General features: G+C 40.8%; 4 protein-coding genes across 4 annotated transcripts; 2 read left to right on the forward strand and 2 right to left on the reverse strand.

Annotated features, from left to right (window-relative positions):
- Positions 1-10,252, forward strand: LOC124150405 (serine hydroxymethyltransferase, cytosolic-like). The gene is made up of 8 exons (XM_046522408.2): positions 1-150; positions 2,847-3,058; positions 3,640-3,998; positions 4,688-4,900; positions 5,172-5,285; positions 6,689-6,811; positions 7,485-7,712; positions 8,492-10,252. Exons 2-8 carry the CDS (start codon positions 2,874-2,876, stop codon positions 8,656-8,658), a joined length of 1,389 nt encoding a protein of 462 aa, XP_046378364.2. The 5' UTR covers positions 1-150; positions 2,847-2,873; the 3' UTR covers positions 8,659-10,252.
- A 1,997-nt stretch (positions 10,253-12,249) lies between these two features.
- On the reverse strand, positions 12,250-18,402 carry LOC124150414 (39S ribosomal protein L12, mitochondrial-like). The gene is made up of 5 exons (XM_046522425.2): positions 18,260-18,402; positions 16,330-16,525; positions 15,246-15,311; positions 14,084-14,221; positions 12,250-13,669 (listed from the first exon to the last, which is right to left on the reverse strand). The coding sequence occupies exons 1-5, from the start codon at positions 18,325-18,327 to the stop codon at positions 13,553-13,555; spliced, it is 585 nt and encodes a 194-aa protein (XP_046378381.2). The 5' UTR covers positions 18,328-18,402; the 3' UTR covers positions 12,250-13,552.
- A 1-nt stretch (position 18,403) lies between these two features.
- LOC124150416 (translation machinery-associated protein 16-like) lies at positions 18,404-19,267 on the forward strand. Its single transcript, XM_046522427.2, has one exon. The coding sequence runs from the start codon at positions 18,554-18,556 to the stop codon at positions 19,112-19,114; it is 561 nt and encodes a 186-aa protein (XP_046378383.1). The 5' UTR covers positions 18,404-18,553; the 3' UTR covers positions 19,115-19,267.
- A 4,801-nt stretch (positions 19,268-24,068) lies between these two features.
- LOC124150410 (proliferating cell nuclear antigen-like) lies at positions 24,069-27,301 on the reverse strand. Its single transcript, XM_046522420.2, has 6 exons — positions 26,860-27,301; positions 26,552-26,649; positions 26,114-26,181; positions 25,654-25,798; positions 24,815-24,988; positions 24,069-24,327 (listed from the first exon to the last, which is right to left on the reverse strand). Exons 1-6 carry the CDS (start codon positions 27,078-27,080, stop codon positions 24,248-24,250), a joined length of 786 nt encoding a protein of 261 aa, XP_046378376.1. The 5' UTR covers positions 27,081-27,301; the 3' UTR covers positions 24,069-24,247.
- Positions 27,302-27,621: the final 320 nt, after the last annotated feature.

Raw genomic sequence — 27,621 nt, forward strand, 5'->3', positions numbered from 1 at the left:
CAACAGTAACGTTCATTGGTTACTGGTATCTATATAAACGGCTGCGACCATTCGTCGACCTCCACTCACTGAGAACCGTACTCGAGGGTTGTGTATAGTCACGGTTAAGGGTGACCTGTTTCCTCTGTTTGACAAGCTGTCATCGTGTTTGTGAGTGTTCATGATACATAACAGTACCCAAGCATGTTGTTGTCATATGAGTTTAATTATGAAACTTGTTTTTATCGCACGATTTCTTGACTAGATTTGGCGCCATTTGAGGTGGTTTGTTATGACGTTACGGTCGCTGCACAGCCATGTGCTCTCTTTGTATACTTTGTTGTAGATGTGATAGGAATCAAGGATATAATGATTTTACAAATTTCAATTTGCTAAGAACGAAATGTGACATGTTTTATCGCTGTTTATCAGAATAAGTAGCCTGGTATATTTTGAACAACTCACTTCAAGCAGTGATTGTTCATGCGTAGATTGACACGAAAAACAGAGACCATAATTATAATAGATATTCTACCATGAATTTGGAAATTACTCGATTCTGATTGGTCAATCAGAGTCTATTAAATCACAATAAACGTCATAATATGACGTCATAATGGTGACGTGCGATGTAGAGCGAAAGCCTTGCAAAGCTTGCTTTGTTTTCTTTGCCCACCTCACGTTAGCTTACCAAGTTGCCGTGCTTATATGCTTTCAATGTCTGTCATATGTTCGAGTGAAGTATTACGGTGTAAACAAACTGCTTGAGTATATACAGCACCATATTTTGTTCGGTGATTCTGTAGTTCAGATCGATAACCCACTCAAAACACTGAACTCAACCCATGCCGCTTCATTCAGTATATTTGCTATTACCAAAGAGTTCGCGTTTTATTTAGTCATGGTAGAATGGAGATAAACATACTGTGTTTTCAATGTAGAGCTAGGTTACCTGTAGATTTAACCCCGCTAAATTGAATTTGGAACCGAACGCGCAGCGTGAGGTTTCAAATGTTCAATTTAGCGCGGTTTATCTCCTAATTATATGGTCTCTGCTTACACTGAGAGCGAGGGAATCCTGTAAAGATGGACTTTCTTTTGTAAATATTTGTTCAGGGTCACAGATTTTCTTGATAGACGAATATTTATCCTCAAAATTATATTTAAATGTTTCAATTGTGTAGGGCCTATTCATAGATATTTAGTTTTATATATTCGTACATCCAATGGCCTAATCAGGCGAATGTAATACTTGGTCAAATTAATTATGATGACCAATTGTTTATTACATAACGTCCAGTCCTCGCCTTGGAATAAAGATATTGAATGTTAATGCAGCTTAACGTAATTATTTTAACTTTTAAAGGTGAACAAAAAGTCCAGTTCATTAGGCTAGGCCTTATGGCCTGGAACTTGGGGTTCAAGGTCTAAACATGTTTGGGGTGTACCCGTCAAAACATAATTATGTACATGTCAGTTTAGATTTAGAAATAAACAGGCAGTGTGTATTATTCCAGGTAAGCTAAGGACATGTTTCATATGCATGTTTACTACATGTTCCGTCTATAAATAGGTTAGTCACCCCGACCTGCTGAGATTGCTTTGTCGTGAACTTGATGAATTATGTAGGGCACATGTATGTAGATACGGTGTTCAAGATCACTCCGGCTTGTACCGCAGAAAGTAACTACAAGATATGTGGTCACAACCAGTGGCTTAGAAAATGATAACATTGACATTGGCAGTTGCCATACACCTTGTAGCTGCTTTGTGTTACAAGCACCTGTGTTCGAGTTATAAATCATGAGATGTTATTGTGAGATGAGATGAGATGTGTTGATAACAACACTAGATGAATTCATAACCACTGCTCCAAACTTGCTAATTGATATTTGAAATACCGTATTCGACGTAATAAGCGCCCACAGCGCTCTCAAAATTAGAAATAGGGGGCACTTATTAGAATATTATTTTGGGGAAAAAAACAGATGAAAGATAAATTTCATGGTTTATGCTGACAGTCTGAAATGTTTATATATGAGATATATTTTTCCAGAATTTAATTGCCCATAGTTAAGGGTGCATATAACACACGAGTGCGTATTATACGCGAATACATAAGTATTGTGTACATTGATCAATCGGAAAGGGTGCTAATTGGGATTGTTCAAGAGCCAAAATATTAGCAAATATCGCCGTGGGCGCTTATTACGTCGAATACGGTATGTCAAGTCTGTTCTCTGTGCGCGTTGGAGTGAAATAGTTTTCACAATGCTATTGTTACAGTGTGCAAGCCCTGATAAATTTGATAGAGATATATTTTGTCTTTTATGATTTCAAATTGTTTCAGATTATTTTGTGACTGCAAAGTTTGTTAAGCATTAAATCACAAATTTTATTCACTGAGACACTCTTATATCGAAGTTTGGCAACAGATGTATCGGTGATTTATCTAGGATTCCCTTGGCAGATAACTTAGGAAAAAGTTGGATTCTTAATCTTTTTATTTTTGTACATTCTGAGGAAAATTTATTTTTAAATTGGGAATTTTTACTGCCTTTTGCTGTAGATTTGGGGTTGAATATCAGCCTCTGTATACATCCCAGTATATAGAGACAACTGCATTTTTGAGTAAATTCTGATAAATCTAGTTTTAGATTCTTCATGTACATGATGTAGGGATATTCCAATTTTTACAACTGGTATGTTTGCACGGGGAAAGAAAATAATTGTCAATGTTTGCTTTGTTAAAAAAACATTTAAACATTACAAAATCTGATTTTTCACTATTCTCTCTATGATGGTGATGACATGTATGCTTTCACCCTAATGATAACTTGTGTACAAGTGTTGCATTGTCTGTCCAGTGACTTAGTGACCAGTCAGCCGCCATTATGAATCTGCAAGAGGATATTAAGACGGATGATCCTGAGATGTACGAACTCATCTGCCAGGAGAAAGACCGTCAACGCAAGGGACTTGAGATGATAGCATCGGAGAACTTTGCCAGTCGCTCTGTACTGCAAGCCTTGGGTTCCTGTCTTACCAACAAGTACTCCGAGGGTCAGCCCGGACAAAGGTAGATTCCAGGTCCTGGTACCACCTACTGGTCATCACTGACTTGCCTGGTCCAGACATGGTTGTTGTCAGGCTAGATGGTGTAGCTGCAGTATTGCTGACTGCAGTGTAACTCAACTTTAAATCTTTAAAACTAGTCAAAATATAATTTAACTGTTCAAACTTTAGTTGTTCCTGGTATGCAAAATGTCGGAAAATATTCCAGCTATGTGATGGCAGTCTGTAAATAATCAAATCTGGACCAGAAAATCCAGTGGTTGATATCATTAGCATTGATTCACCAATTTGGGATACAATGACATGCATCAACCAAGTCAGCGAGCCTGAGCTGCTTACAACAGGCATAGTTGCCTGTTATGGCAAGCATGGGTTGCTGAAGACCTCAGATGATCACAGGTCCTGTAAATATAAATCTAGAGTGATGTGGTGTCTGAGAAAACGTATAATGTGTAATTTGTTCTCAGTTATATCACATTTCGATGCACTAAAAAATGTTCTTGAAAAGTTGTCTGTTATTAAAACAATTCATCTGCTACTGGGAATAAGAGTTTGCGTTCCATATCCTACTCTTTTCTTACACAGATACTACGGTGGCAACGAGATCATCGACAAGGTGGAGTTGCTGTGCCAGAAGAGGGCAAGGGAGGCATTCAGTCTCGACGCTGACCGGTGGGGAGTGAACGTCCAGCCTCTCTCGGGCTCCCCCGCCAACTTTGCAGTGTACACAGCCCTTGTCGAGCCCCATGGGAGGATAATGGGCCTCTACCTGCCTGACGGCGGCCATCTTAGTCATGGCTTCATGACCCAGAACAAACGAGTGTCAGCTACTTCACTGTTTTTTGAGTCCTTCCCGTACAAAGTTGACCCTGCTACGGGTCTGATCGACTATGACAAACTGCGGGAAAATGCTCTCATGTTCCTGCCGAAAATGATTGTTGCTGGTGAGGACATTATGCCATGCAGCTATGAAGTAGGGCTGGGACAAGTCCAAATTACCACCCGGGTGCCCGACCCCCTATTACCCGACCCTACCTGGATACCTACTGTAGGTCCCAAGAGTTGGGTACAAAATGTCCGATTAGGAATTGTTTGGAAATACCCCTTGTAAAAAGTAATTTGATACACCTATAAAACGATGCATACACTAAACTTGACTGAAGCTGTATCATTACTCAAAACGTTTACAAGTCAGAAGGAATGTGCCTCAAGTCAGGAAGATATCCGAACATTTTTAACGATTTGTAGATAACCAAGGAGTTATAGTAGTGATTTTTTTTTCTCATTTAACAATATATCACGTGACTAACCGCGGGTCAAGGTAGTCCTGTTGGTACCTGGGTCCTACTCGGTAAGCACCCTACCCAAGTACCCGAGCTACCCGTCCCAGCCCTAATATGAAGACTCCTTATTTGACTTATTATTACTAAATGTTATTAAAAATAAGTTGCATAATTTAGCAAGACTAGAGCATTTTGCTGTTCATTCTATGACTAATGAAGCTTGCATTTTCTGGATAGCTGTGAAGCCTAGTCTGTTGAGATCTCTTTTAGCATGTTTGATTTGGAGTTACAGAAATAAGTGCAAGATTCATTTGATCTAGCGTATGAAACACTAAGGTCTGTTATTGTAGGTGTGAGTTGCTACTCGAGGAACTTGGACTACAAGCGTTTCCGCGAGATCGCTGACGAGGTGGGTGCGCTGCTACTGGCGGACATGGCCCATGTGAGCGGATTGGTGGCTGCCGGCGAGGTTCCCAGTCCCTTCGACTACTGTGACATCGTCACCACCACGACACACAAGACCCTGCGTGGTCCTCGCTCGGGGATGATCTTCTATAGAAAAGGTAGTCAGTAAAGATGAGAATAATATTTGGTAGTTTCATCTGATGAGTTGGCTTCAATATAGCAGTTAGCAGGTTTGAGAAAAGCGTAACGTTAGTCGTTTATGACAAGCATTGGTTGCTGATGACAAATTCTGTTTGTGCGCTCTTGTTCTCATTAAAATACAGTCATGCAGTTGCAGTTGTGATCCCCAATCGTTGGAAAAGTGATGATGCGTGTAACATGTTCAAGTGTTGCCTGACGTATCCCTGACTGAGGTTGGTTGTTTTGCAGGTGTGCGGAAGGTGCTGAAAAGCGGGGAGAATGTGATGTATGAGCTGGAGAAGAAGATCAACGAGGCTGTGTTCCCTGGCTTGCAGGGGGGACCTCACAACCACCAGATAGCAGGTACACACTTGTCTGCCTGCCTTACAGATATCAGACAGCACGTAAACACTTGTCTGCCTGGCTTACAGATATCAGACAGCACGTAAACACTTGTCTGCCTGCCTTACAGATATCAGACCACACGTAAACACTAGTCTGCCTGCCTTACAGATATCAGACCACACGTAAACACTTGTCTGCCTGCCTTACAGATATCAGACCACACGTAAACACTAGTCTGCCTGCCTTACAGATATCAGACCACACGTAAACACTTGTCTGCCTGCCTTACAGATATCAGACCACACGTAAACACTTGTCTGCCTGGCTTACAGATATCAGACCACACGTAAACACTTGTCTGCCTGCCTTACAGATATCAGACCACACGTAAACACTAGTCTGCCTGCCTTACAGATATCAGACCACACGTAAACACTTGTCTGCCTGGCTTACAGATATCAGACCACACGTAAACACTAGTCTGCCTGCTTTACAGATATCAGACAGCACGTAAACACTAGTCTGCCTGGCTTACAGATATCAGACCACACGTAAACACTTGTCTGCCTGGCTTACAGATATCAGACAGCACGTAAACACTAGTCTGCCTGGCTTACAGATATCAGACCACACGTAAACACTAGTCTGCCTGCCTTACAGATATCAGACAGCACGTAAACACTAGTCTGCCTGGCTTACAGATATCAGACCACACGTAAACACTAGTCTGCCTGCCTTACAGATATCAGACAGCACGTAAACACTAGTCTGCCTGGCTTACAGATATCAGACAGCACGTAAACACTAGTCTGCCTGCCTTACAGATATCAGACAGCACGTAAACACTAGTCTGCCTGGCTTACAGATATCAGACCACACGTAAACACTAGTCTGCCTGGCTTACAGATATCAGACAGCACGTAAACACTTGTCTGCCTGGCTTACAGATATCAGACCACACGTAAACACTTGTCTGCCTGCCTTACAGATATCAGACAGCACGTAAACACTAGTCTGCCTGCCTTACAGATATCAGACCACACGTAAACACTAGTCTGCCTGCCTTACAGATATCAGACAGCACGTAAACACTGTTATTTGTAGGCTTGGTACAGTGGGGTGGATTATTTGTAGATTGTGGTTATAGTTGGGTGGATTATTTGTAGGTTGGATTATTTGTAGGCTTGGTACAGTGGGTTGGATTATTTGTAGGCTGGTTACAGTGGGGTGGATTATTTGTAGGCTGGTTACAGTGGGATGGATTGTCTGTAGGCTTGTTACATTCTGAATATTGTAGGCACAAAAGAAATTAGAAAATTAACTCTTGCGATTCATTGTAATCCAAATTATGGTATTTAAGAATATTCTGACAGCCTCTACATTTGCACATTGTTATCATACATGTCCTCCTCCCTATACAGCTGTAGCTGTAGCCTTGAAGCAGGCCGCGACGCCGGAGTTTAAGGCATACCAGAAGCAGGTGATGGTCAACGCCAAGGCATTGTGCACTGGACTGCAGAACAAGGGATACACCATCGTGTCGGGTAAGTGTGCCCACCGTAGTTTCACTGTCGTGTGTGTGTGTCGCCATCGTATCAGGTGCGTGTGCCCACTGTCGTGTGTGTGTCGCCATCGTATCAGGTGCGTGTGCCCACTGTCGTGTGTGTGTCGCCATCGTATCAGGTACGTGTGCCAACCGTAGTTTCACTGTCGTGTGTGTGTGTCGCCATCGTATCAGATGCGTGTGCCCACTGTCGTGTGTGTGTCGTCATCGTATCAGGTATTTGTGTGTCACAAATAACAGCATGGAAGAATTGAAGAAAATCAGCACAGAAATTCTTTGTGCCCGTGGGGATTCCATGTAAAAATTGGTCCCTTGCAATCTACGCTTATGATTAGAGAGTACTTAGGGCACTTGTGGCAAGGCTTGTGTGACATCACAACCTGATGGCCTGGACTGTTGCTCATACAATCACTGGATAATCTAGTCCAGTCCTATTTACTGCCCGCCTTCATATAGCTTCAGTATTGCTGAGTGCGTTGTTAAATAAAAAACAACACACACTAATATATGGCTAATATCTGGCACTACCTTGTTAGTTTCTCATCTTTCAAATCCTTTCTAATTCAAATAAAAATCTTGTGACATGAAATTGAATCATTTCTGAGATGCTCTATAACCTGATCTGAGCTAACACTAAGATGCCATGCTTTCAGGTGGGACCGACACACATTTAGTGTTGGTTGATCTCCGACCTAACAAGTTAGATGGAGCGCGTGCAGAGAAGGTGCTGGAGGACATCGGTATTGCCGTGAACAAAAACACCTGCCCTGGCGACAAGAGTGCCCTGAAGCCGAGCGGACTGCGCATCGGCACCCCAGCTCTCACCTCACGTGGAATGAAAGAGGGAGACTTTGACCGAGTTGTTGAATTCATTCATCAAGGTGGGAGCACAGTGTCCTCAATGGTCCATATACATACATACATATACCGCATTCAATGTAATAAGTGCCCCACTCTTATAGCGCCCACGGCAGTATTTGCTCATTTATTGGCTAGTGAACAATCCCTATTAGCACCTCTTCTGATTGATCAATGTACACAAGACTTATTTACTTGCGTATAATACGCACTCGTGTGTGATATGCACCCTTAATTATGGGCAATTAAATTCTTGAAAAATATATCTGTCGTACGTAAACATTTATGCTGTGTACCCGACACTGATTCCCCTTATCGAGAATATGCTGTGTCCCGACACTGATTCCCCTTATAGAGAATATGCTGTGTACCCGACACTGATTCCCCCTATTGAGAATATGCCGTGTACCCGACACTGATTCCCCCTATTGAGAATATGCTGTGTACCCGACACTGATTCCCCCTATTGAGAATATGCCGTGTACCCGACACTGATTCCCTTTGTTGAGAATATGCTGTGTCTGACACTGATTCCCCCTATTGAGATATGCTGTGTACCTGACACTGATTCCCCCTATTGAGAATATGCTGTGTACCTGACACTGATTCCCCCTATTGAGAATATGCTGTGTACCCGACACTGATTCCCCCTATTGAGAATATGCCGTGTACTCGACACTGATTCCCCCTATTGAGAAGATGCTGTGTACCCGACACTGTTTCCACTTATTGAGAATATGCCTTGTGCCCGACACTGGTTCCCCCTATTGTTACCCTACTTACACCAGACCTCTTCTTTCAGCCATCCTCCTCACTCAAGAAGTCGTGAGCTCGAGCGGACCAACATTACGCGAGTTCAAGACAAAGCTGGCTACCGACCCAGAAGTGACCAGCAAGGTCAAGGCCCTGAAGAGCAATGTGGAGGAGTTTGCAGTCAAGTTCTCTCTGCCCGGCTTTGAGGACTGGTAGATGGGAATACATGGCCCGAAACGGGATAAAAATCATTGATAACGACCTGCCCTGACCATGGATATCTCAATCAGCATGCTGTGCTCTTCATCGGTCTCTCTTTCCTTGTGCTTTGGATCAGTGTATGGACATCGTCATCTGCCATCAACTGATGCTTTCATGTACTACCATAACGACACACTTTTTGTTATAATTGCTTCACTGATTTTTTTAACAGGAATATATACCTATCTTGGCAAGCAGTTCAGGTTTTTTTATAGTTTTCTTCTCCACTATTAAGGTGGACAGGTATAGAAAAATAAAAATGGTTATATGTGGGAGGACCTGCAACACAGCTGTTGCTTTAGGCAATGCCAACCTGATGATTCAAGTGGGAAGCTGTTGTGCGTCTGCGTCCTATCAATTTCAGGAAAAGCATAAAAACTATTTTGACTCCCGTGTATAATGTCAACTTCAATAGGTCCTTGTTTTGAAATATGTTTTGGCTGCAATTGGCTATCAACTTATTGGAGGAATGAAAAAAGCAAATTTAGGTGTGGCCTAAAGTTTGGTATTTGGAGTTACTAAGACTCAAAGAATTTGAAACATTTCTACAATTAGAAATTGGCAGTACTGACTAAGTCTGTATCTCCTATTGAAACATGCTCTGATTGTTTAGTGCAGTGCTGTGTGAATGATTTTCTGCCAGTCGAGAGAGAATGTTGTTGATTCATCCTTTTGTATTCATAGATTCACTGGTTTATGGTGGTTGTAGGACTCTCCTATAAGATGAAACTTTTTTTATGACTGGTATTTTTTCATATTCAGTTCATTTGTAATGGTTTTTTCACATCATCATCATTAACAGCCGATTACCTAAATATTGGGGGGGGGGGGGGGGAGAGAGAAATGTACTCCCTGACCCATCCAGATGTGTTTATATTAGTTTCATACTATAACTAAAGCAAAGTATTGAACTAAACATTAACAACATTCTAGAAATCCATGAAGTTTAACACTGGGTTCATACATATTTGAAGTGTTTTGACAGCAAAGAATGATAGATTGTGGGCACATGAATATCAAGAAAAGTGTACCTTACAGAAATTCAGTCAACATGGTTAACAGAAAAGATAGCAACAAACGTATATGCCAGTGATTGCTCACAGGGTGTTGGGGGGGGGGGATCTTGAAAACTACTTTGTGTGTATGAACCCAGGAGCCATATGTGTAGAACCTCAGAGCCCCACTTGGTGCCTTTAAGTGGAGCCTGACTGGTGTTGTGTAGAACCTCAGAGCCCCACTTGGTGCCTTACAGTGGAGCCTGGCTGGTGTTGTGTAGAACCTCAGAGCCCCACTTGGTGCCTTACAGTGGAGCCTGGCTGGTGTTGTGTATAAAGTTGTTGGGAAATGTGCACTGTAGTGATGTCTCGGGAGTCGCTACAGCAACTTGTATCTGCCACAGATGGATGTATCAGCTGTGGCACACTGGCAGACGTGGATGCTACGTATCCCATTTTAAGTATGATGTCACTGTGGGATACATGTGCTTACACTACTTGAATGTGTTGAGTATTACAATTATTGTTATGAATAAAATAAAAAAATATTCATATTTTGTGTTGAGTTTTTCAAATACTATCTAGGAACAAGCAGGCCCTGTGCTGCAGTTTCCTCAAGGACGAATACTTGCCACCTGTCTTCAGTCTATCATCACTGCTTGACTGCCAACATTTACAGACAGCTGGGTCTTAATTGAATACTGGTGATCTGTTATCTGATACAAGGAACTTTGGCTGTGTTCTTTAGAAAGGACTTAATGCCACTAAAAAGAATAGGTCTGAGAATACCACTAATTGAACGACACAATTTGATGTTCATACGTTTTTCACGAGACCATGTTCTTAAAATGACATAAACACTGACGGACTACTTCCACATTCCTGGGAATTCCCTTGCACGAAAACATACATAAGCGTTCTTTCTGATAATTTAGAACCTTTATTCTTGGTCTCAGCGTTTCAGTTTACATTGAGACATGTCAGAGAGCATGACTGCATGATTGTTCACGAATATCCTCGCTACGGCCTATCCTAATGAACAAACGAAGAAATGCACATCTAAACTATCGTAGTATCAACTCGATCCGTGCCTAGGCTGACATTGACCGTCTCCAGCAATCTGTGAACTTGCCTTGGTGTCCTAATCTTTACTTTCAATGATCGGCCAGTTGATCAATGATGACTAACACATGTAACTGCTACAGGTTCATTAACAACTTCGTAAATCTCTCCCGTCATGTTTATCGTGTCGGCCATTTTGACGTCTTGTACTTGATCTAAATGTATACTGAACACCAAAAGAAACGCGAATCAAGAAGGTATAGGAAACATGATGTATTTTGTTTCAGCTGGTATAAACATAATAATGATGGATACAACACAATTCAATAGCAATAAGAAAGAGTCAGTTCTCTGGACATCAGACATCTTCTGTAGCCATCAACACAACACCATGTGGCCATGCTGAAGTCAACTGAAGTATGGGTACACCTCAATACCTGGTATGGCCCCCATTTGAATTCACAAGCGCGACACACCGTCTGTGCATGGACGGTGTGAATAAGACGGTTGGTAGTGTTCATGGGGATGTGACGCCACACCTGCAGGATGGTAATCTCGAGCTGTGCAGCTGTCCTTGGCCACAGTGACACTTTTGTGGCTTTTAAAGACAACATCTTCACGGACAGTTTTTGCGGCATAAGCAGCACGTGCATTTCGTGCGTATCAATCCCACACTGACATAACGTCGGTGCGTTTGAGTGCTGTGGATTAAGAGTCTACTGCCCTTAACTCTGGTTAGGGTCATTTTGAAACAATTAAAGCCCATTACAATGGAACCATAGCAGCCAACCATTTTCACAACAATTTTCCCATATTAAATAGGAACTTGAAGATTTCGCGTTTCTTTTGGTGTTCAGTATATTACGAGGCACTGTCATTGTGGCTGACTTAGTGAGGTAGTTCTTTACAGACCTTACTCATCTAATAAGGATATGATGCGTAAGATGTTTCTGAAGAGCAAGTTGTGCATCCATACGCCCATGTCACCTCTTTTTGAGGAACTATTTTACTCCGTGTTATATAGCTGGTTGTTGTATGGCTGTCAGTGTAAACAGGAAGTCACATGAAAAAAGTGTTTAGATCATGGCCTACATCCTTTGAGGTAAGAAATTGTGACAAAAACAATTATAAGAATTGACTTTCACTTTGTGTGAGATCATTGGAGTATGAACCTTCATAGGGTGAGGGCCAAACATTGTATGTTGCAAGCTCCGACATTCATACAGTACAAAACCTTTAGGAATGGTCCTTCCATTTGGAACAAGGTCACTCGAATACACCACTTCGTGACTGAAGCGGTGAGTGTTTCATGTTGAAGTGGAAGGTATTCAGATTGTAGATGTTTAACACTTCGGGGACAGGATCAAGGTTCATAATCAGGTCCAAAAAATGGGATTTTTAACCCATGATCAGCAGATTCCAACATGGCAGCATGCACAAATTACAGAGTCGCCAAGGATCACAGATGACTGATTCATTACAAGACAGATTCAAGGAGTACATGTTTATTTCAAGGTCAAGGCGCATCATTCATACATCATCGCTTCCCCAACCTACAGACACCTAGACTAGGGCTGTCCCCGACTGGTAATATCTTTGTTGAACTTATACAAGACATTTCTTACTATAGTAGAATTTGGAGAACTATTTAACAACTATCCGATTCGAATTGAAAATCGGGTTAGAAAATATTCCCAAGTCATCCAGTCCTCGAGAAGTAACATTCAGAAAGAACTAGTGACATTACCTGGTGGATTACAACTCGGTAGTAGATAAGGACTTGTGAAAACAGGAAAGAATTGGGGCCAAAGCAATACTGAATACTATTCCGATGACATCTTCCAGCACATTCAGACCCCACCGGGTATTACAAGTATATATCAATTGTGGAATATATTTCCAAGTAGTGTTCTGTAATGACAGTTGACCCAAGTTAAACAATTCTATGTGTACCAATTTGTGAACCTGGAGATACTCCAGTAGAGTGACTACGTCGATGACAGCCCGAGCATACTATCTTGTACAGCAGCACAACTATACCTGGTATCAGCCAGGCTCTTCATGGCACTAGGAATTACTCTCTGCAACTCTAATCTATCACACATTCACACAAATAACAAGATGAAATATCGGTATATACAACGCCAATCCATGTCTCTCTAAATGCCTGGCAACCAATAAAGGTGCCTTCTGCTCCAAGGTCAATGCACCATTGGGGGAACTGTGTCGACGATCCTACTGTCTTTGCTGTACAATGTGGTCAAACACTGAATGGACGATGATAACAACTAAACATATCCATGAATACTTGAATAATGAAATGCTAACATGCCTGTCGAAGTGTTAGATGGTTGCCACAAGTAGCAAAATTTATCAACTTAAAATTTTTATGATCTTCTTCTGTCATATATTGACCAAATCAATAGGAATTAAAATGCCACCTGGCCAATTACTACTGTAATCTTGGAAACGGAGCTACACACTCTGCATTTCAGATATGACCTTAAACCATGGTCATTTGACTACCAGCACATTCAATGCAAAAGTAACAAAAAAACAAGTCTGTGCCATGAGCCACTTGTCAAAGTCTCGTGAATACATTGTCAGTTTACTCCATAGGTCAAGATCGTCTGTGTTCAAATACATAATACAAGGTATCCAACTTGTGTTCATAGATGTCGCAGTGTTCGATTCATCTTCCTCATTCACAGTAACGCCATGTACATCAGATGTATGTAAATGCAGTCACATGTCAGTCGATTGGCCAATGAAATCATCCCCAAACTGGCCAATCAGTCGATCTCTACCTCTCCTCCAACTGCAATGAGCGTCTCCTTCAGTTTCTCCGCCTCGTCCTTAGGAATATCAGCCTTAACTACCTGGGGTAGGGAATCAACAAACTTCTTGGCCTGCAAAAAATAACGTCCTTGTAAAAAAGGTCACATATAGTAAAGTAAAAGTGAATGCAGTCAGTTGAATTCCAGCTTAATACAGCAGCCTATAAATACAGCATAAATAACAATGGACCAGGTAAACCAAAGTTACCACTGTTTAATACTTGTACAGCATACCCAGGTGAGCTAACAAGTTACCATTGTTTAGTACTTGTACAGCATATCCAGGTGAGCTAATGAGTTACCATTGTTTAGTACTTGCACAGCATACCCAGGTGAGCTAACAAGTTACCTTTGTTCAGTACTCGTACAGCATATCCAGGTGAGCTAACGAGCTACCATTGTTAAGTACTCACACAGCATACCCAGGTGAGCTAACAACTGATTTCTTTTCCAAAAACATATTTGCCTTTTTCAATTTCCTCTCACCTGTACCAAATTCATCCCTGATATAAGATTTTTAATTTCTTTGATGACTTGAATTTTTTTGCTCATATCAATCTTGACAAGTTTCACGGCAAAAGCCATCTTCTCTCTTTTAGGTGCCACTTCTTCCTCTTCCTCCTCCTGGAAAAAGAAACACACTGAAACAATGTAGACTATCTGGTCAGTAGGGGCTCATCTAGGTCAGATTTGACTGGAGGATTATAGACAACCTGTCTTACTCAGATCATCACTGGCTTGGGATCTAGAGCTAAGCCTTCATGAAAAGTACCTCAACCAACAAATAGAGATGGGAACAGAAAATACACAACCAACAAAAGAAATTATTCCAGACTTTATCTCATTTAAACACTATTGAAGTCCACTATCAAAGCAACAGCCAGAACACGGCATATTGCGAAACTTGCCACCTGCACCCCTCAATAAGCAATAATTTTATTCCAAAATTTATTTTCAATTTCTCCAAACTATGACAAATTCTGTTTGGTAGTGTTTTGTTTGTTTGTTTGTTGTTTAACGCCGCACCCCGCAATATTCCAGCTATACGACAGAGGTTTGTAAATAATCGAGGCTGGACCAGACATTCCAGTGATTCACATCATGAGCATCGATCCATGCAACTGGGAGACAATGACATGCATCATCAACCAAGTCAGCGAGCCTGACCACCCGGTCCCGTTAGTTGCCTCTTCCGACAAGCATAGTCGCCTTTTATGGCAAGCATGGGTTGCTGAAGACCTCTTCACGGGTCTGTTTGGTACTGCTTGTACTAGTCCGGACTGATGCTGATTTATAGTGCTAGCACACTGAGATACCATGCCGCAGTTTAACATGAATACCCCACTCAAACACAGTATACTGACTCTGAGCCGACCAGTCCTTGTTTTAGCCCCTTACTGCCAAGCGCCAGACATGGTAACAACAAGTACCATCTTTTAACACCTTTTGGTATGACGCGGTCAGGGATCGAGACCCAACCTTCCGCTCTCCGGGAAGACTCTCTACCACTAGACCACGGAGGTAGTCAACTAGTCCAAGAAGCAGCTACTGGACATCACTGCTCAATAGTGCATACAAGAACTCTCCGACACTTTGATGAGATAAACATAACTTGATCACTGATCAACCTGATTACGTCCAGTCTTACCCGAGCTGCTGGTGCTGCCGAGGCTCCCATTGCCATCATGGGCGTGTCGGAGATGTTCAGGTTTTTCTGGAAAACAAAAACTAGTTCAATAATAGAGTAACACTGAAAGGAATTCTACATGTGAGGTAACATGGAGTTGTATGTTTAAGTTCAATATTATCGCACTTATATAGAAACATGCATGTGACTGCGTCTACCAGGCTAGAATTATGCTGGTTTACAGTGCTAGCTAACTGAGATACCATGTCACAGTTTAACATGAATACACCACTCAGACACGGTGTATTGACTCAGGACACGCCAAGCAGGGTAACAACAAGTACCATGCGTAAATGTCTTTAAGAATAACACAGTCAGGGGATTGAAACACAGACCTTCCACTCTCCGGGGCAGACGTTCTATCTACTACACCATGGAGACAGTTGCCATGAATACTAGAGGAGACTCTACAATGCATGTTTCACTGAAGCCCAAAAAGAATAATGTGTTTTTTGATTACAACCCATCTAAAGATAGAGTAGGCTAAGGTTTATTTGTAAGGTTACTTAAAGCCACACTCAGCAATATTCCAGCTATATGATGAGAGTCTGTAAATACTCAAGTCTGGACAGGAAAACCAGTGATTGACATCATGACATCATGAGCATTGATCTTGGGAAACAATGACATGCATCAACCAAGTCAGCAAAACTGACCATCTGATCCTGTTAGTCAACTCTTACGACAAGCAAAGTCGCCTCCTAAGACAACCACAGGTGGCTGAACATCAATTCTAACCTGGATCTGGGCAGGATAAGGATTTTTTAAACTTTTTCGTTTCTCTGAAAAACAATAATATTCACCGACAGTAAAAGCCTGCTCACAAAGATAATAACGGAAGTGGAACACATGTAGTGGCACTGGGAGGGTGGTAGAAGCTATGGTTCCAATCATGAAAAATGAGAAAAAGGTTCAGAGTCCGGCTTCAGATAAGTGTTCGAAAACTGGCAACACGCCTACATCTTGTCTGTTGTGTCAACGACATCTTCATTGTTCAGTGTATTCAGACAAGTAAACAGTACAAAATTATCATGACAGCACTTACCTTGAGAAGCTCATTTAAGTCTGCCACTTCAAACAATGTGAGGCCACTTATCTCCTCCACAATCTTCTGTATTTTTGGAGGGTACTGTTTGTCTGTGCCTTCGGCCTGTGGAGGGGGGATAACTCCTGCACTGCACGCCCGTACTGAGGCAGTCCTGGGCAGGGCCTGGAGGGCAGCTTGCTGGCGACACACCAGCCTGAAGTGAAGAGTCTCTGTGAATTGTTTGTGGTATGAACTACATGTATTTCTGCCATGTTACAGAAACAAAACAGCTTGAAGAGTCACCAGAAATACATCTTAATTTTCCTTACAAGCCTCTGGAGCCTATATATATATGACACATTATCTTTCCTGATTGTGAGTGAGCGATTTGCTTTTAACATCACTTGTAGCAGTATTTTCAGCATCACGTGGGAAGAGAGTGCAAGGCTTGCAGACATGGTAGGGTATTCACCATTTTGGTGAAGCGCATGAATCATGTACATTATCATGAGAATCATTGTCTGTCAGAATCTGGGATTCAAACATACGCTCGCTGCAAAGCAAAACCATTTGAAGAAACAAACAGAATGAAACACTTCCAACACTGCTACCATATATCTCATGTGTGCTGGGTACATGTCAATGTATATCTACCAACCACTGTACGTGTATGGGTATTGGACATACGTTTCATAACTTGGGTTACAATGTGTGAAGAGAGGTTTACCCAAAATACTGTGTTCAGTTATGTATAGCTGCCTGTTGTCTCACTGACCATCACAGATCTCACTTAAATCTCTTTCCTATCTCAGTGTGATCAGTTTAGAATTTTACATCTTCACAAGCCCTTGGGTCCCTTACAATATTTTTGGCTAATAGTTTTTTAGGCCTACAGTAATAATCATAACAGAAATGGGATAAAAATGACTACTCACTGAAATTACCATATCAAATTATGTACGTGTACAACTTGTACAAGAGTTATGTAGAAGTAGAGTTGAGGTAAGGGTAAATGTTTCTTAACATTACAGTCAAGATTATTGCACTTATATAGCGACATCAGTGCATGCGTTCACGCAGTGTGTCTGCTTCTACTATTCAGGACTATGCCGATTTTTAGTGCTAGCACACTGAGATACCATAATGCAGTTTAACATGAATACCCCACTCATACACAGTACACTGACTGAGCCGACCAGTCTTTTATCCCTGTAATGCCAACTGCTAGGCATGGTAACAACAAGTAACATCTTTTGGTATGACACTCCGGGCAGACGCTCTATCCACTAGACCACAAAGGTATAGATGACAGTAGAGAAAGTTGTAAGTTCATTTGTAGTGATTATCAGTGGCGTGAGTGGAATTCAGAGTTACCACCTCTGGTTGTTTACAAACAAGACAAGCTTCATTAATCGAGAAGTTTCAAGATGGGACAGCTTCCTGATGGTTGGCTGTACCTATACAAGAGTGACACAAGGGCGATTTAAGATCTTTTTCAACCTGATTTGTGACTTGTCTACTTGCCAAATGCCCTTTGGATACCTATATGAGAACACTGGACGCTGACAACTCTGAACATTCGTGAGTGCCCGTTAATTCTAGGGCCTGTTACATAGCTGTAACTGCAGCCACTCATTTGACTGATTGTATTGCATTTTTTTGGTAAACCTGAAAAAGTATTTGTAGATAACTTGTTGATTATTTATTGATCTTTTGTGGTCATTTACTAATTTCATTGTTCAATGTGTTTCAATTTGGAAATCACAAGGGACATATTTTAGAGAATACATCACAGTATAAGTAACCTACCTGATCGAAAATAGAACGACGGACAGTAAGGTCAAAGAAAGTTTATCATAGTTGGGTTCCTACCAATTTCAGCATATTAAGATGTAACTTGGTTTATTCGTATTCATACCGAAACAGTGTCTCATTGTCTGCCACTTACCTTCTGCAGTAGTTTGACAGCCTCGATGCCATGACTAAAGATCTTGAAGCAAGCATTTCACCCCACATGCACGAAGATGTCAAACACGAGATGAATGCTTTCAAAGGCTGTGATTGGATAAAAGTACTTACCTAACACTGTACTTCCGTTTCCGTCGAAAACACGTGTTCGTGTTACGGTGCAAGGGCTGTCTAGAAACAACTGTTACTGTAACTTAAATAACCGACAGAATTGTACATACTGGGAATAATAACTGGAACTAGTGCACGCCCGTTGTCATCTTCCAGCCGGAAAATGCCAAAGGCACCTAAAGCCAAGGTTGGTCAAAACAAAAAACCCATTCATCCTAACAGCAGGAAGGCAGCTGCGTTGTCAAGGAAAGCGTTTCGGGATGTGCGAATTTCTAAAGATAAATCGGCAAGAAGTAAGCTGGATGTTCTAGCGGAAAAATGTGACTGGTTCAGGGAAAACATTGACTCCGACAAATCTGTGTATACGAGGGAAGAGCTTTGTGAACTCAGTAATCGCTACTTACACAGGTTTGATGACGAGATTGAGCAGATTGATATTGTGTCTCGGATTGGAAACCGACAAGGCAATCAGCACGCCTCCAGGCTAGCGGCAATAAAGCTGACCCAGGACAGTGACAAGAATGAGTTGGAGAGTGTTGGACTTGATGTTCCCGATTTAATGAACAAATCAACCTTCAGTGAGTTTAAACTGTGGGGCGGTGAAACAAAATATGTTCAGAATTTCAAGCTGAAGAAAATCCACACAAGTGATATAGACAAAGTTGATGAGGAAAATATTACAAATAATGACAGTGATGACGAAAGTGATGTTGACCAGGCCTGAACCTGATTCAGACCAGAGAAATATGTTAACACATTGACCTGTGTAAATAAGATGGTAAATTGTTCAGCCTCCACATTTAGGAAATTGAGATGTGACATGTCCTTTCAAATGGAAAGGTTTTGGACAAATGAATAAATCGAACTCTTGACTGGATCTAGTTCATGCTTCATTTTGTGTTCAGCAATGCGCTGTGCCAGAAATGTATCGCGGGTTTGAATCCCTGATTAGCTCTGGTCATATTTCTTTAAAAATTGTTTGTCAGCACCATACCCATGTTCACTCGCTATGGCTCCTTAGATCCTGATTGCAGGGGTTAGTACTTGCAGCCCCAGAATTGAATTGTATGTCACTGGGCATGTTGTTTTGTATGGTACTTGTCCACAAAATACATAAGCTGGTATCATGTGTTCACAATGGAGAAACACTTCTCCCTGCTAAATATCAACTGATTGTGAAGAGATGAATGCCCTTGAGTACGGGTGTTATTGATGGGAAATTTAGGTACTTAAAAAGAAATCACAATATATTGATTAAGAATAAAATTAATTATGATGCATTTGTTGAGATCAAAATTACGAATGTAGACCTAAAATTAATGCAAAATATGAACTAAGCTGATCCATCAAAATGTTTAAAATTCTAACTGTCCCTCTTCACCATGGCAATCTTATATGTTTGTTTATTGTTTAACGCCACAATCCGCAATATTCCAGATATATGATGGCAGTCTGTAAGTAATCGAGTCTGGACTAGATTATCCAGTGACATCACAAGCATAGATCCATGCAATTGGGATACGATGACATGCATCAACCAAGTCAGCAAGCCTGACCACCTGTTAGTCGCCTCTTACGGCAATCTTATAATGTGAATTTTTCTGTGGAAGTGACTTAATAATTTAGTATCGATATTCATAAATTTGTATCGATGCATCAACATTAATAAATCATCAACTTCAAGATTTATGACCTACTTTATCTGTCATTGCTTCACCAGCTGAGCATTTCAAGTACTGGTAATGTTGCTGTGCATTCTGCAGTGGAAGACTCTGTGTCTTGTATTAAAGAACATTCATGTTAATGATGGTCAAACATATTATGGTGATGGACCGTGGTAGAATTATCGCCTTCTGAATACTGGGTCTTATTCTGGAGGCAGCATGATCATGTAACAAGTGAATGTTTGATAGGATGTTGCATGCTGCATCAGTGATTTTGCAGACAGAGATTTTCGCGACCATCACCTGATGCATTTCCTGTCCTCTTCATATCTGATGTGGGTTCTGATAAAAGTTGATCTCTGTGAAGCACCACTGAACCGGAGCAACTAAAGAATATGGATTGATACAAATAATAAGTCTCTAGCTGTCCTGAATTCTGACATTTCTTGAATGCCACAATTAATATGGCAGCACTGTCCCTGTAACATTCATTATATTGTCAATTGTCTTGAAACTCAGATTTGAGTTTTGACTTCAAAATAACCTAAAACATCAATATTGTTATTTATGAACAGATAGCACTTGGCATTAAACAAGTAATTTTCAGCAAAATAACTCAATAATAGTGACAGAAGCAGCCAGTGCATCATAAGACAGGACCCAGTTGCTGGTAACTTACAGTGGAAAGAAAAGCAAGTGGTAGCATGTACCTAGGACCAGTCAGTATATACTACCAGAATCGAAAGACATTACAGAACACCCAATTATTTTCGTATGACTAGTTTTATCTGTAATGGCTGGTGGGTATTGAAACCAATTGTGGATGTTGTTTAATTTGTTTTCAGTAGTATACAAGAGTGGATGTTATATCAGTATCAAACTTGTAGTCACACAGGTTCCTCAACAATCAAATACTTGTGAATTCTCCACTCAGGAATATTCCTCGTCCACAACAGGTGGTGTATCAGACACTACCAGCAACCCTGTTCACAATGTTGATTTTGTGTCCTTCATCATTGTTTAAGCATGTTATCAATTTGCCGACATATTTTCAATAATAAACTACAGACAATAACAGCACGGACTCGCTGTCACAGACAGTGTTCTTTTTGTAAATCCCTAGCATCAGGAATGAAGTCCCATAGCCTGAAAGTTTAAAAGTACATTCAAGCAAGGAACCAAAGGTCATCTTTAGATTTATTCCTTGGAAATTAGATTTTGTATTACTGATTATGTCCTGCTTAACAAAAGCGAGTGTGAGAGCTTTGAACCATGTTCATGTTGTCACCAGAGCAACAAATAGGAGCTGATTAAACACAACAGCATACACAGACGCTCCTCCTCACAGTGGGCCAAGATGGCTCTGATGCAAGATTGCTGTCAAAACCCCATCCCTTTGACCAGGCAGAACCCTCCTTGGACAACTGGACATCCCAAACTATTCAGAACATACAGCATAGCAGTATGTCACCATCATGCACATATTTCAGAGTTGATCGACCCGTGAAGATTTGGGGTAGAATAGGTCTTCCAACCCATGCTTGCCGTAAAAGGCGACTAACGGGAAGGAGTATGTTCAAAGGTGTATAGAAGAAGTTCATGTTTTGCATGTGAAAAGGCGTCCTTAAAGGTTTCAACTATGCAGGCTCAAGTTTCAGGTTAGTTTGAACTGCCAAAAGTCATTGCATCATAATTTTTGGCTAGTATAGCAAGCAGTTCGAAGTGACCATTGTCTAGTCTACAAGCCATTAATATCTGCATGGCGTAGCCAGTGACAGTGGACACCATGTAAAGAATGCCAGGCACCATGGTTACTGTGCAGCTTTTCTTCTCGGTACTTAAACTGTTAAATACTAAACTTTAATTATAACCTTGAAAAATTTCATTAAAAATCTAATTGCGTAGGAGCTTTAGTCTGAATAATGGTTCAATTCAAACTTAATAATTGTGTTTAGGGATGTATTCTCGTGGGGCAACGATATTAAGGGATGGCTGTCATGGAAAGATGGCGACAAGGAAGTGGAAGTTGCCAAAATTGATCACATTTACTGGTATTTGGGGAGAGTTCTATTTTCTCAAATTAACAAAAAATCATAAACTTTGATCATAATTTAGGGACTGGTCATTATTATATGTAAAGACATCTGAATTTGCCACATTTATTAATCCCGCAACAAAAACCTGATGGCATATTTCACGAAAAACGTTTTCTAAACAAGGACCCACTGCTAAATTCTATGCCGATGTTCAATAAACACAGGGTTTGCCCTGACAAAGAAAACCTGCGTATTAGAGAATCAAGATGTTTTTATGTATGTTTTTAATAAAAAATATAATTCATTACGAAATCTAATATCAATTAGTGTTTTCTTAAAATGACCCCCTTCAAAAGACAAGACTCCCTGTATTACAGTTAGGGAGTCATAATGGAAACAAAGTTCTTAATTTACACCAGCCTACCAGTTGAGGAGAAAACTCAGCTCAAGATAATAGCTCTATTTTTCATCTACCAACAGATATTTATGGTGTGGCTTAGCTGTTTCATGTACAGCAACTGCTATTACTGTTACCTGGTTTGTTTCAACCACTTATCAGACCCGTGAAGATCCGGGGAAGAATAGGTCTTCAGCAACCCATTCTTGCCCTAAAAGGCGACTATGCTTGTCGTAAGAGGTGACTAACAGGATCAGGTGGTCAAACTCGCTGACTTGGTTGATGCATGTCATCGATCCCAATTGCGTGGATCGATGCTCAAATCAATCACTGGATTGTCTGGTCCAGACTAGATTATTTACAGACTGCTGTCACATAGCTGGAATATTGCTGAGTGCGGTGTAAAACAACAAACAAATCAAACCAACCACTTATCAGTTCAAGGACATTTGGTCAATATCCTAAATCTAGACTTATGTGTGCGTGAATTATTCATTTGAAGGATTGTGTTGATATGTTTGATAAATGCCATCTTCCTGAGGCAAGAGTGTTCACTTTTACCATCTTTTTATGTCTTTTTACCATCATCTTTGTCAGGGATGAAAAAGTGAATGTTTTTGTTATCTGAGCCATTGCCATCTTTTTGAAGCTATGAGATAACAGCGATCTGATTGGATATCGCATTTTTATTACATGGGGCACCACTCGTGATCTATGCAAGGTGGCGCTAGGGTCGAAACTAGGCTTTGATATAGGCTAGTGGCCACATTTGCCTCGAGAAGATGGATAAACGCTGCACACAGCAATATGACATAGTCTTGACCAGACATCTTCCTGAGGCAAGAGACTGACCTTAAAAGTCCAGTTTCCACCCTTGCCGAACTATGCTGGTATTATGGAGTTACATTTTAGCTGGACTAACGAGTCTATGCAGAGTCCTATCAAAATCGCACACCGAAATTGAAATCCGGTTCGTAAACTGTCAAGCAGATTTCGGTCGATTGCGGGATTTGCAAAACATGTGCACCGCTAACTTGTCAACAGATATTTTCTAGATCTTTTCAAGTTTTTAATCAAGGTGCTCACGTGATTTGATGCATTTTGCGATGTAAGACACGTTTTATCACAATATAGATCTTGATTATCGATCAGATCTTCTTGACTGGGCGCCGCCGTTTTATTTGAAATAAATGCAAGTGATACAAGAGGTGGAATCTGATTGGTCCATAGGAGAGGCATAGAAGCCACATAACGTGTTATAGCCACTGGTGGCGCTCCGATCGAGCCCAGGAATTCAAGCCTAGTTCGGCAAGGGTGGAAACTGACCTTTTATAGTCAGTTAACTCACTTGCCTCGGGAAGATGGGACCAGACGCCAATACTGTGAGCAGCAATCCACAAATCTGATGACACAGTCGAACAAGTTGCAAAGTCTGACCACCCCATCTATTTGGTTGCCCTTACAACCAGCAAAGATTGCTGGGATCTAGTCTAAATTTCTAACACAGAATCACCATATGCCAACATGGAGAAATAGCTAGATACTTAGACTAGATAGCTAGACACCATTCAAGACAAGTCAGTTTGTTATAATATTTATTCACAGATAGCTTCAGTACATAAATGTGCAAATGCTCATATTGATTTGTAGTAAAATTCTGTCCATATAGCAGCACAAAGTCCGGAGATGAAAAACTGTACATATCCCCGGAACTCCCACAAATGTCTAACAATGTTCTATTGTCGGTTGTTCACATTTCTTTAACTTTCTTCATTATCTTCTATCTTAGGAGCCAGGTAGTAACGGAGGTAGCCCATGTCTTCAATCTTGTACTCCACAACTGAAACAGCAAATGATACCATGTAGGCATGCACAAATTCATCAAGTCTTGACATATTGTCTTTGTCCAGGGCAAATCAATGACAAGACAATATCAACGGTTCACACACTTATATCATGCAAAAAATTACAAGTTACATTTACAGCCACTTTGAACAGAATTTCAATAACATCACTGTCTCAGCCTGAAGTGCTGACAAACCTAGGAACATTTTCAAGGTGTCCAGGATTCAGGCTCATGACAGTAGGTTTCTTGCATGCCCAAGGAACGTAACTGCACAGCTAGTTTCGACAGACCGTCACAATTTTATCGAACACTAATGGGAACTACCCTGCTTTAATCCCCAAATCATTAACAGACTGAACTGTTGAATGCAATGACAGGCTGCATGTTGAAAGCCAGGATCTGGTATCCAAACCCATGACTGAACCCGACAACTAAAGGACTACACACTGTATGGTGTGTTACACAGTAGGCCAGCACTTACCCAGAGGAACGTCCTGTGACATGGAGAGGGTAACTTGAGGTGAGAGGGGCGTGGCCTTGGTGAAGAAGTTCAGGTACCGGCAGGCGAATGTCAAACACACACTCTGGTTCATGTCCACGATGACGGCTTCCTCTTCTTTGTCGGCCGATGCCTTCTGGGCCAGCTTGATGTTGCCTGGACGGATCAAAGTCATGATTTATCTGCATAATTGCAACAGCCTTACTCATACATGTCAGTCCTACTCTGAACCTAATATCCCTGTGGGGCAGGTGGAGGAGAAATGTGGGTGGGAGGACAATATGATTAAGAAAACCAGCAACACATGTCAAAGGAAATAGTTCAAGAAAGCCATCCAAAACAAAAATGCAAGTCAATGAATGATCTATTGAAAACTTCACAATGCATAACTAACATGTTAGCACACTGCATCCTACACAGCATATGCATTTGCTCAGATTTGACACCTATCCGACAAACATTTCACCCGTGGAGGTCATGTCAGTTGACATTTCTAAGCCAATCAGGGTGGAGGCTTCACAGTACAAATGAGCGAACATTTCCGAGCAGCAGATTTGATATTGGCATCTTTAAACTCAACAATCTGTCAGTTCCAAAATAGGAAACTGAGAACTTGTTTTGTTCAGATTGAAACTCCCCCTAATCAGAAATTTACCAAGCAGAAACTGAATGACTCATGCAGTTTTAACAAAATTAAGAGTCAAATACACCTCAAATATTTTAGATAGGCTACATGGAAAGGAAATCTGCTTTTTATGAGATTTCAAACACTGGTTAATGCAGGACAAAACAACAGACATGCACTCATATTATAAACATACCTGTTCCTAGATCCCCACTTGCAGAGAAGGAAACCCCCTCTTTTGCACATGAAATGACAACTGAATCACCAATCTGACTCAGATCTCTGCAGATTCTCTGGAACTCGGCTGCTGGTAGCTTGACAACACAGCTGTATTCTGTATCCTGCACAGAAAAAATAAACCATTAAAGTAGGAATCTACAGTACAGGAACGAGCAGATACACTTTCATACCCTGCAGTGGATGTAAAAACAAAACAACAACAAATATCTTCAGTTACATTCAGTCTTAGTCACACAAAAAGAACAAGCGACTTGCCTTCCATCTTGCATGTACAAGATACAACCGATTACGTGCTACATAAAATATACAAAAATTAGAATGTAAGGAGTAAAAATATTGGCATCTCCAGCTTTAGATACATATGTAACTGAAGCATCACAGTCAAGACAACACCAACATGGAACCAAGATACTTACAGGAATTCCAAGGTGTTCTGTGTCCAAGTCTAACAGCTTCATTTCATAATCCGATACCTTCTCATTATCTGAAAGTAAAGTAAAGTAAAATTAAATTTCATTTTAGGGCCGATCTTTTTATAAAAAAGCACTTCATAAATACACTCCAGTGTGCATAGATATATCAAAATGAAAATATATCAACCCAAGTAATATATGATGGACAAATCAAACAGCATTTCAGAGAATATTGAAATGTCATTTCTGAAGAAAACATGAAGACATTGTTCCACACTTATGAGAAACTACTTACTTTAAAGTAACTTTCAAATACCCTAAGAAATCGATTTATTTCGTCATTACTTCCGTCCTGGGGCTAAGAATATAAATGGCGGTAAAATCAAGTCCGTCAACCTTTGTTCGATATGATCATATTTCATGAGTGCAAACACAACCTACTTGGACTTTCAAAAACAAGTTTGACTTTGTCGCCTGCGTCGTCAGCCTTTATTGTTACAATGTCGTCATTGGCCGCACACCGCAACATCTTCGACATTCTGCAACATCGTCAACAAACATGAATACATGAGATACCGTAGAGCCCGCTCATTTGTTGGGCAAAATCACAGCCAAACAAATGATGTGCGAAGATCATTACATCGACACTATCTTTGTACGAGTGTTGTAAATGAAATCAGTAGTTATATAAGTTATTTCGGAGAACTTGTTTTGATGAGTGAGCATTATTTCTAAACATAGAAACTTACGTCTGCAGGTTGATTCCCATCGATAGGTTTCTGTCACATCTGTACGATTCAAATCCTTCACTTCGTAAATTTAGGGACACAAGACTGACGTGGGAACTGTCCATGGCTTGAAGTGTGACACCCGTACTCTGGCAATCAAAGATTGCTTCATTAAGAAGTTCCTTTATAGCTTCCATGATCTTTTTGAGCAAAGATCCTTGATTGAGTCGTGCCTCAAACATTTTGACAAGGCGAAAATGGTAACTCTGTAAATAAATGTACAACCAAAAGGAAGCAGCTCCAAGTCACGAATATTTGGTGAAAACCAGACACGAAGAGATAACTTTAGCTGAGATGGGTGCAGATTTCGGTTTCACTGTCTCACTCGACCTGTCTCCTTAACACGAATGAAGACTCCCGCCAATTACGTCCAAAAGGCGCCAAATCATACGACACAGTAAACGTGATTGGCTATCAAAACATAGCTTCCGGTATTTCATTACTGTTCATTCGTTAACTTTCGGAAATGTAACGGAAACATACGAACTACTGAGAGTATTTGAGAGATTGTTTTGTGTGTGATTAGATTTAGAAAACTGTTCTGGTGTGGTTGTTTTGTCCAATGTACCCCACCGAGACATTTTTACTATTAGGATCCCTGAAATATGTAGTAAACTCCAAAATAAAGCCCTGGAAATTTTGCTAAAATAAAATAGTTAATTTGCGGAAGAACACCAATTTGTGATATCACTTCGAAAGCCTATTGGGGTCAAAATTGAAATA

Source organism: Haliotis rufescens, unplaced genomic scaffold (assembly GCF_023055435.1).
Source record: "Haliotis rufescens isolate VD_foot unplaced genomic scaffold, xgHalRufe1.0.p SCAF_20, whole genome shotgun sequence".
NCBI classification, from domain to species: Eukaryota; Metazoa; Mollusca; class Gastropoda; order Lepetellida; family Haliotidae; genus Haliotis; species Haliotis rufescens.

Coding starts and splice junctions, on each gene's coding strand:
- LOC124150405 (XM_046522408.2), top strand. CDS start 2,874: ATGAATCTGCAAGAGGATATTAAGACGGATGATCCTGAGATGTACGAA. Junction 3,999..4,687: donor GCCGAAAATGATTGTTGCTG/GTGAGGACATTA, acceptor CTGTTATTGTAG/GTGTGAGTTGCTACTCGAGG. Junction 6,812..7,484: donor GGGATACACCATCGTGTCGG/GTAAGTGTGCCC, acceptor CCATGCTTTCAG/GTGGGACCGACACACATTTA.
- LOC124150410 (XM_046522420.2), bottom strand. CDS start 27,080: ATGTTTGAGGCACGACTCAATCAAGGATCTTTGCTCAAAAAGATCATG. Junction 24,989..25,653: donor AAGTGGGGATCTAGGAACAG/GTATGTTTATAA, acceptor TGATCCGTCCAG/GCAACATCAAGCTGGCCCAG. Junction 24,328..24,814: donor GTCACAGGACGTTCCTCTGG/GTAAGTGCTGGC, acceptor TTGCTGTTTCAG/TTGTGGAGTACAAGATTGAA.
- LOC124150414 (XM_046522425.2), bottom strand. CDS start 18,327: ATGTGGGGTGAAATGCTTGCTTCAAGATCTTTAGTCATGGCATCGAGG. Junction 16,526..18,259: donor CTGTCAAACTACTGCAGAAG/GTAAGTGGCAGA, acceptor TCTTCACTTCAG/GCTGGTGTGTCGCCAGCAAG. Junction 13,670..14,083: donor CAGGGATGAATTTGGTACAG/GTGAGAGGAAAT, acceptor TATTTTTTGCAG/GCCAAGAAGTTTGTTGATTC.
- LOC124150416 (XM_046522427.2), top strand. CDS start 18,554: ATGCCAAAGGCACCTAAAGCCAAGGTTGGTCAAAACAAAAAACCCATT.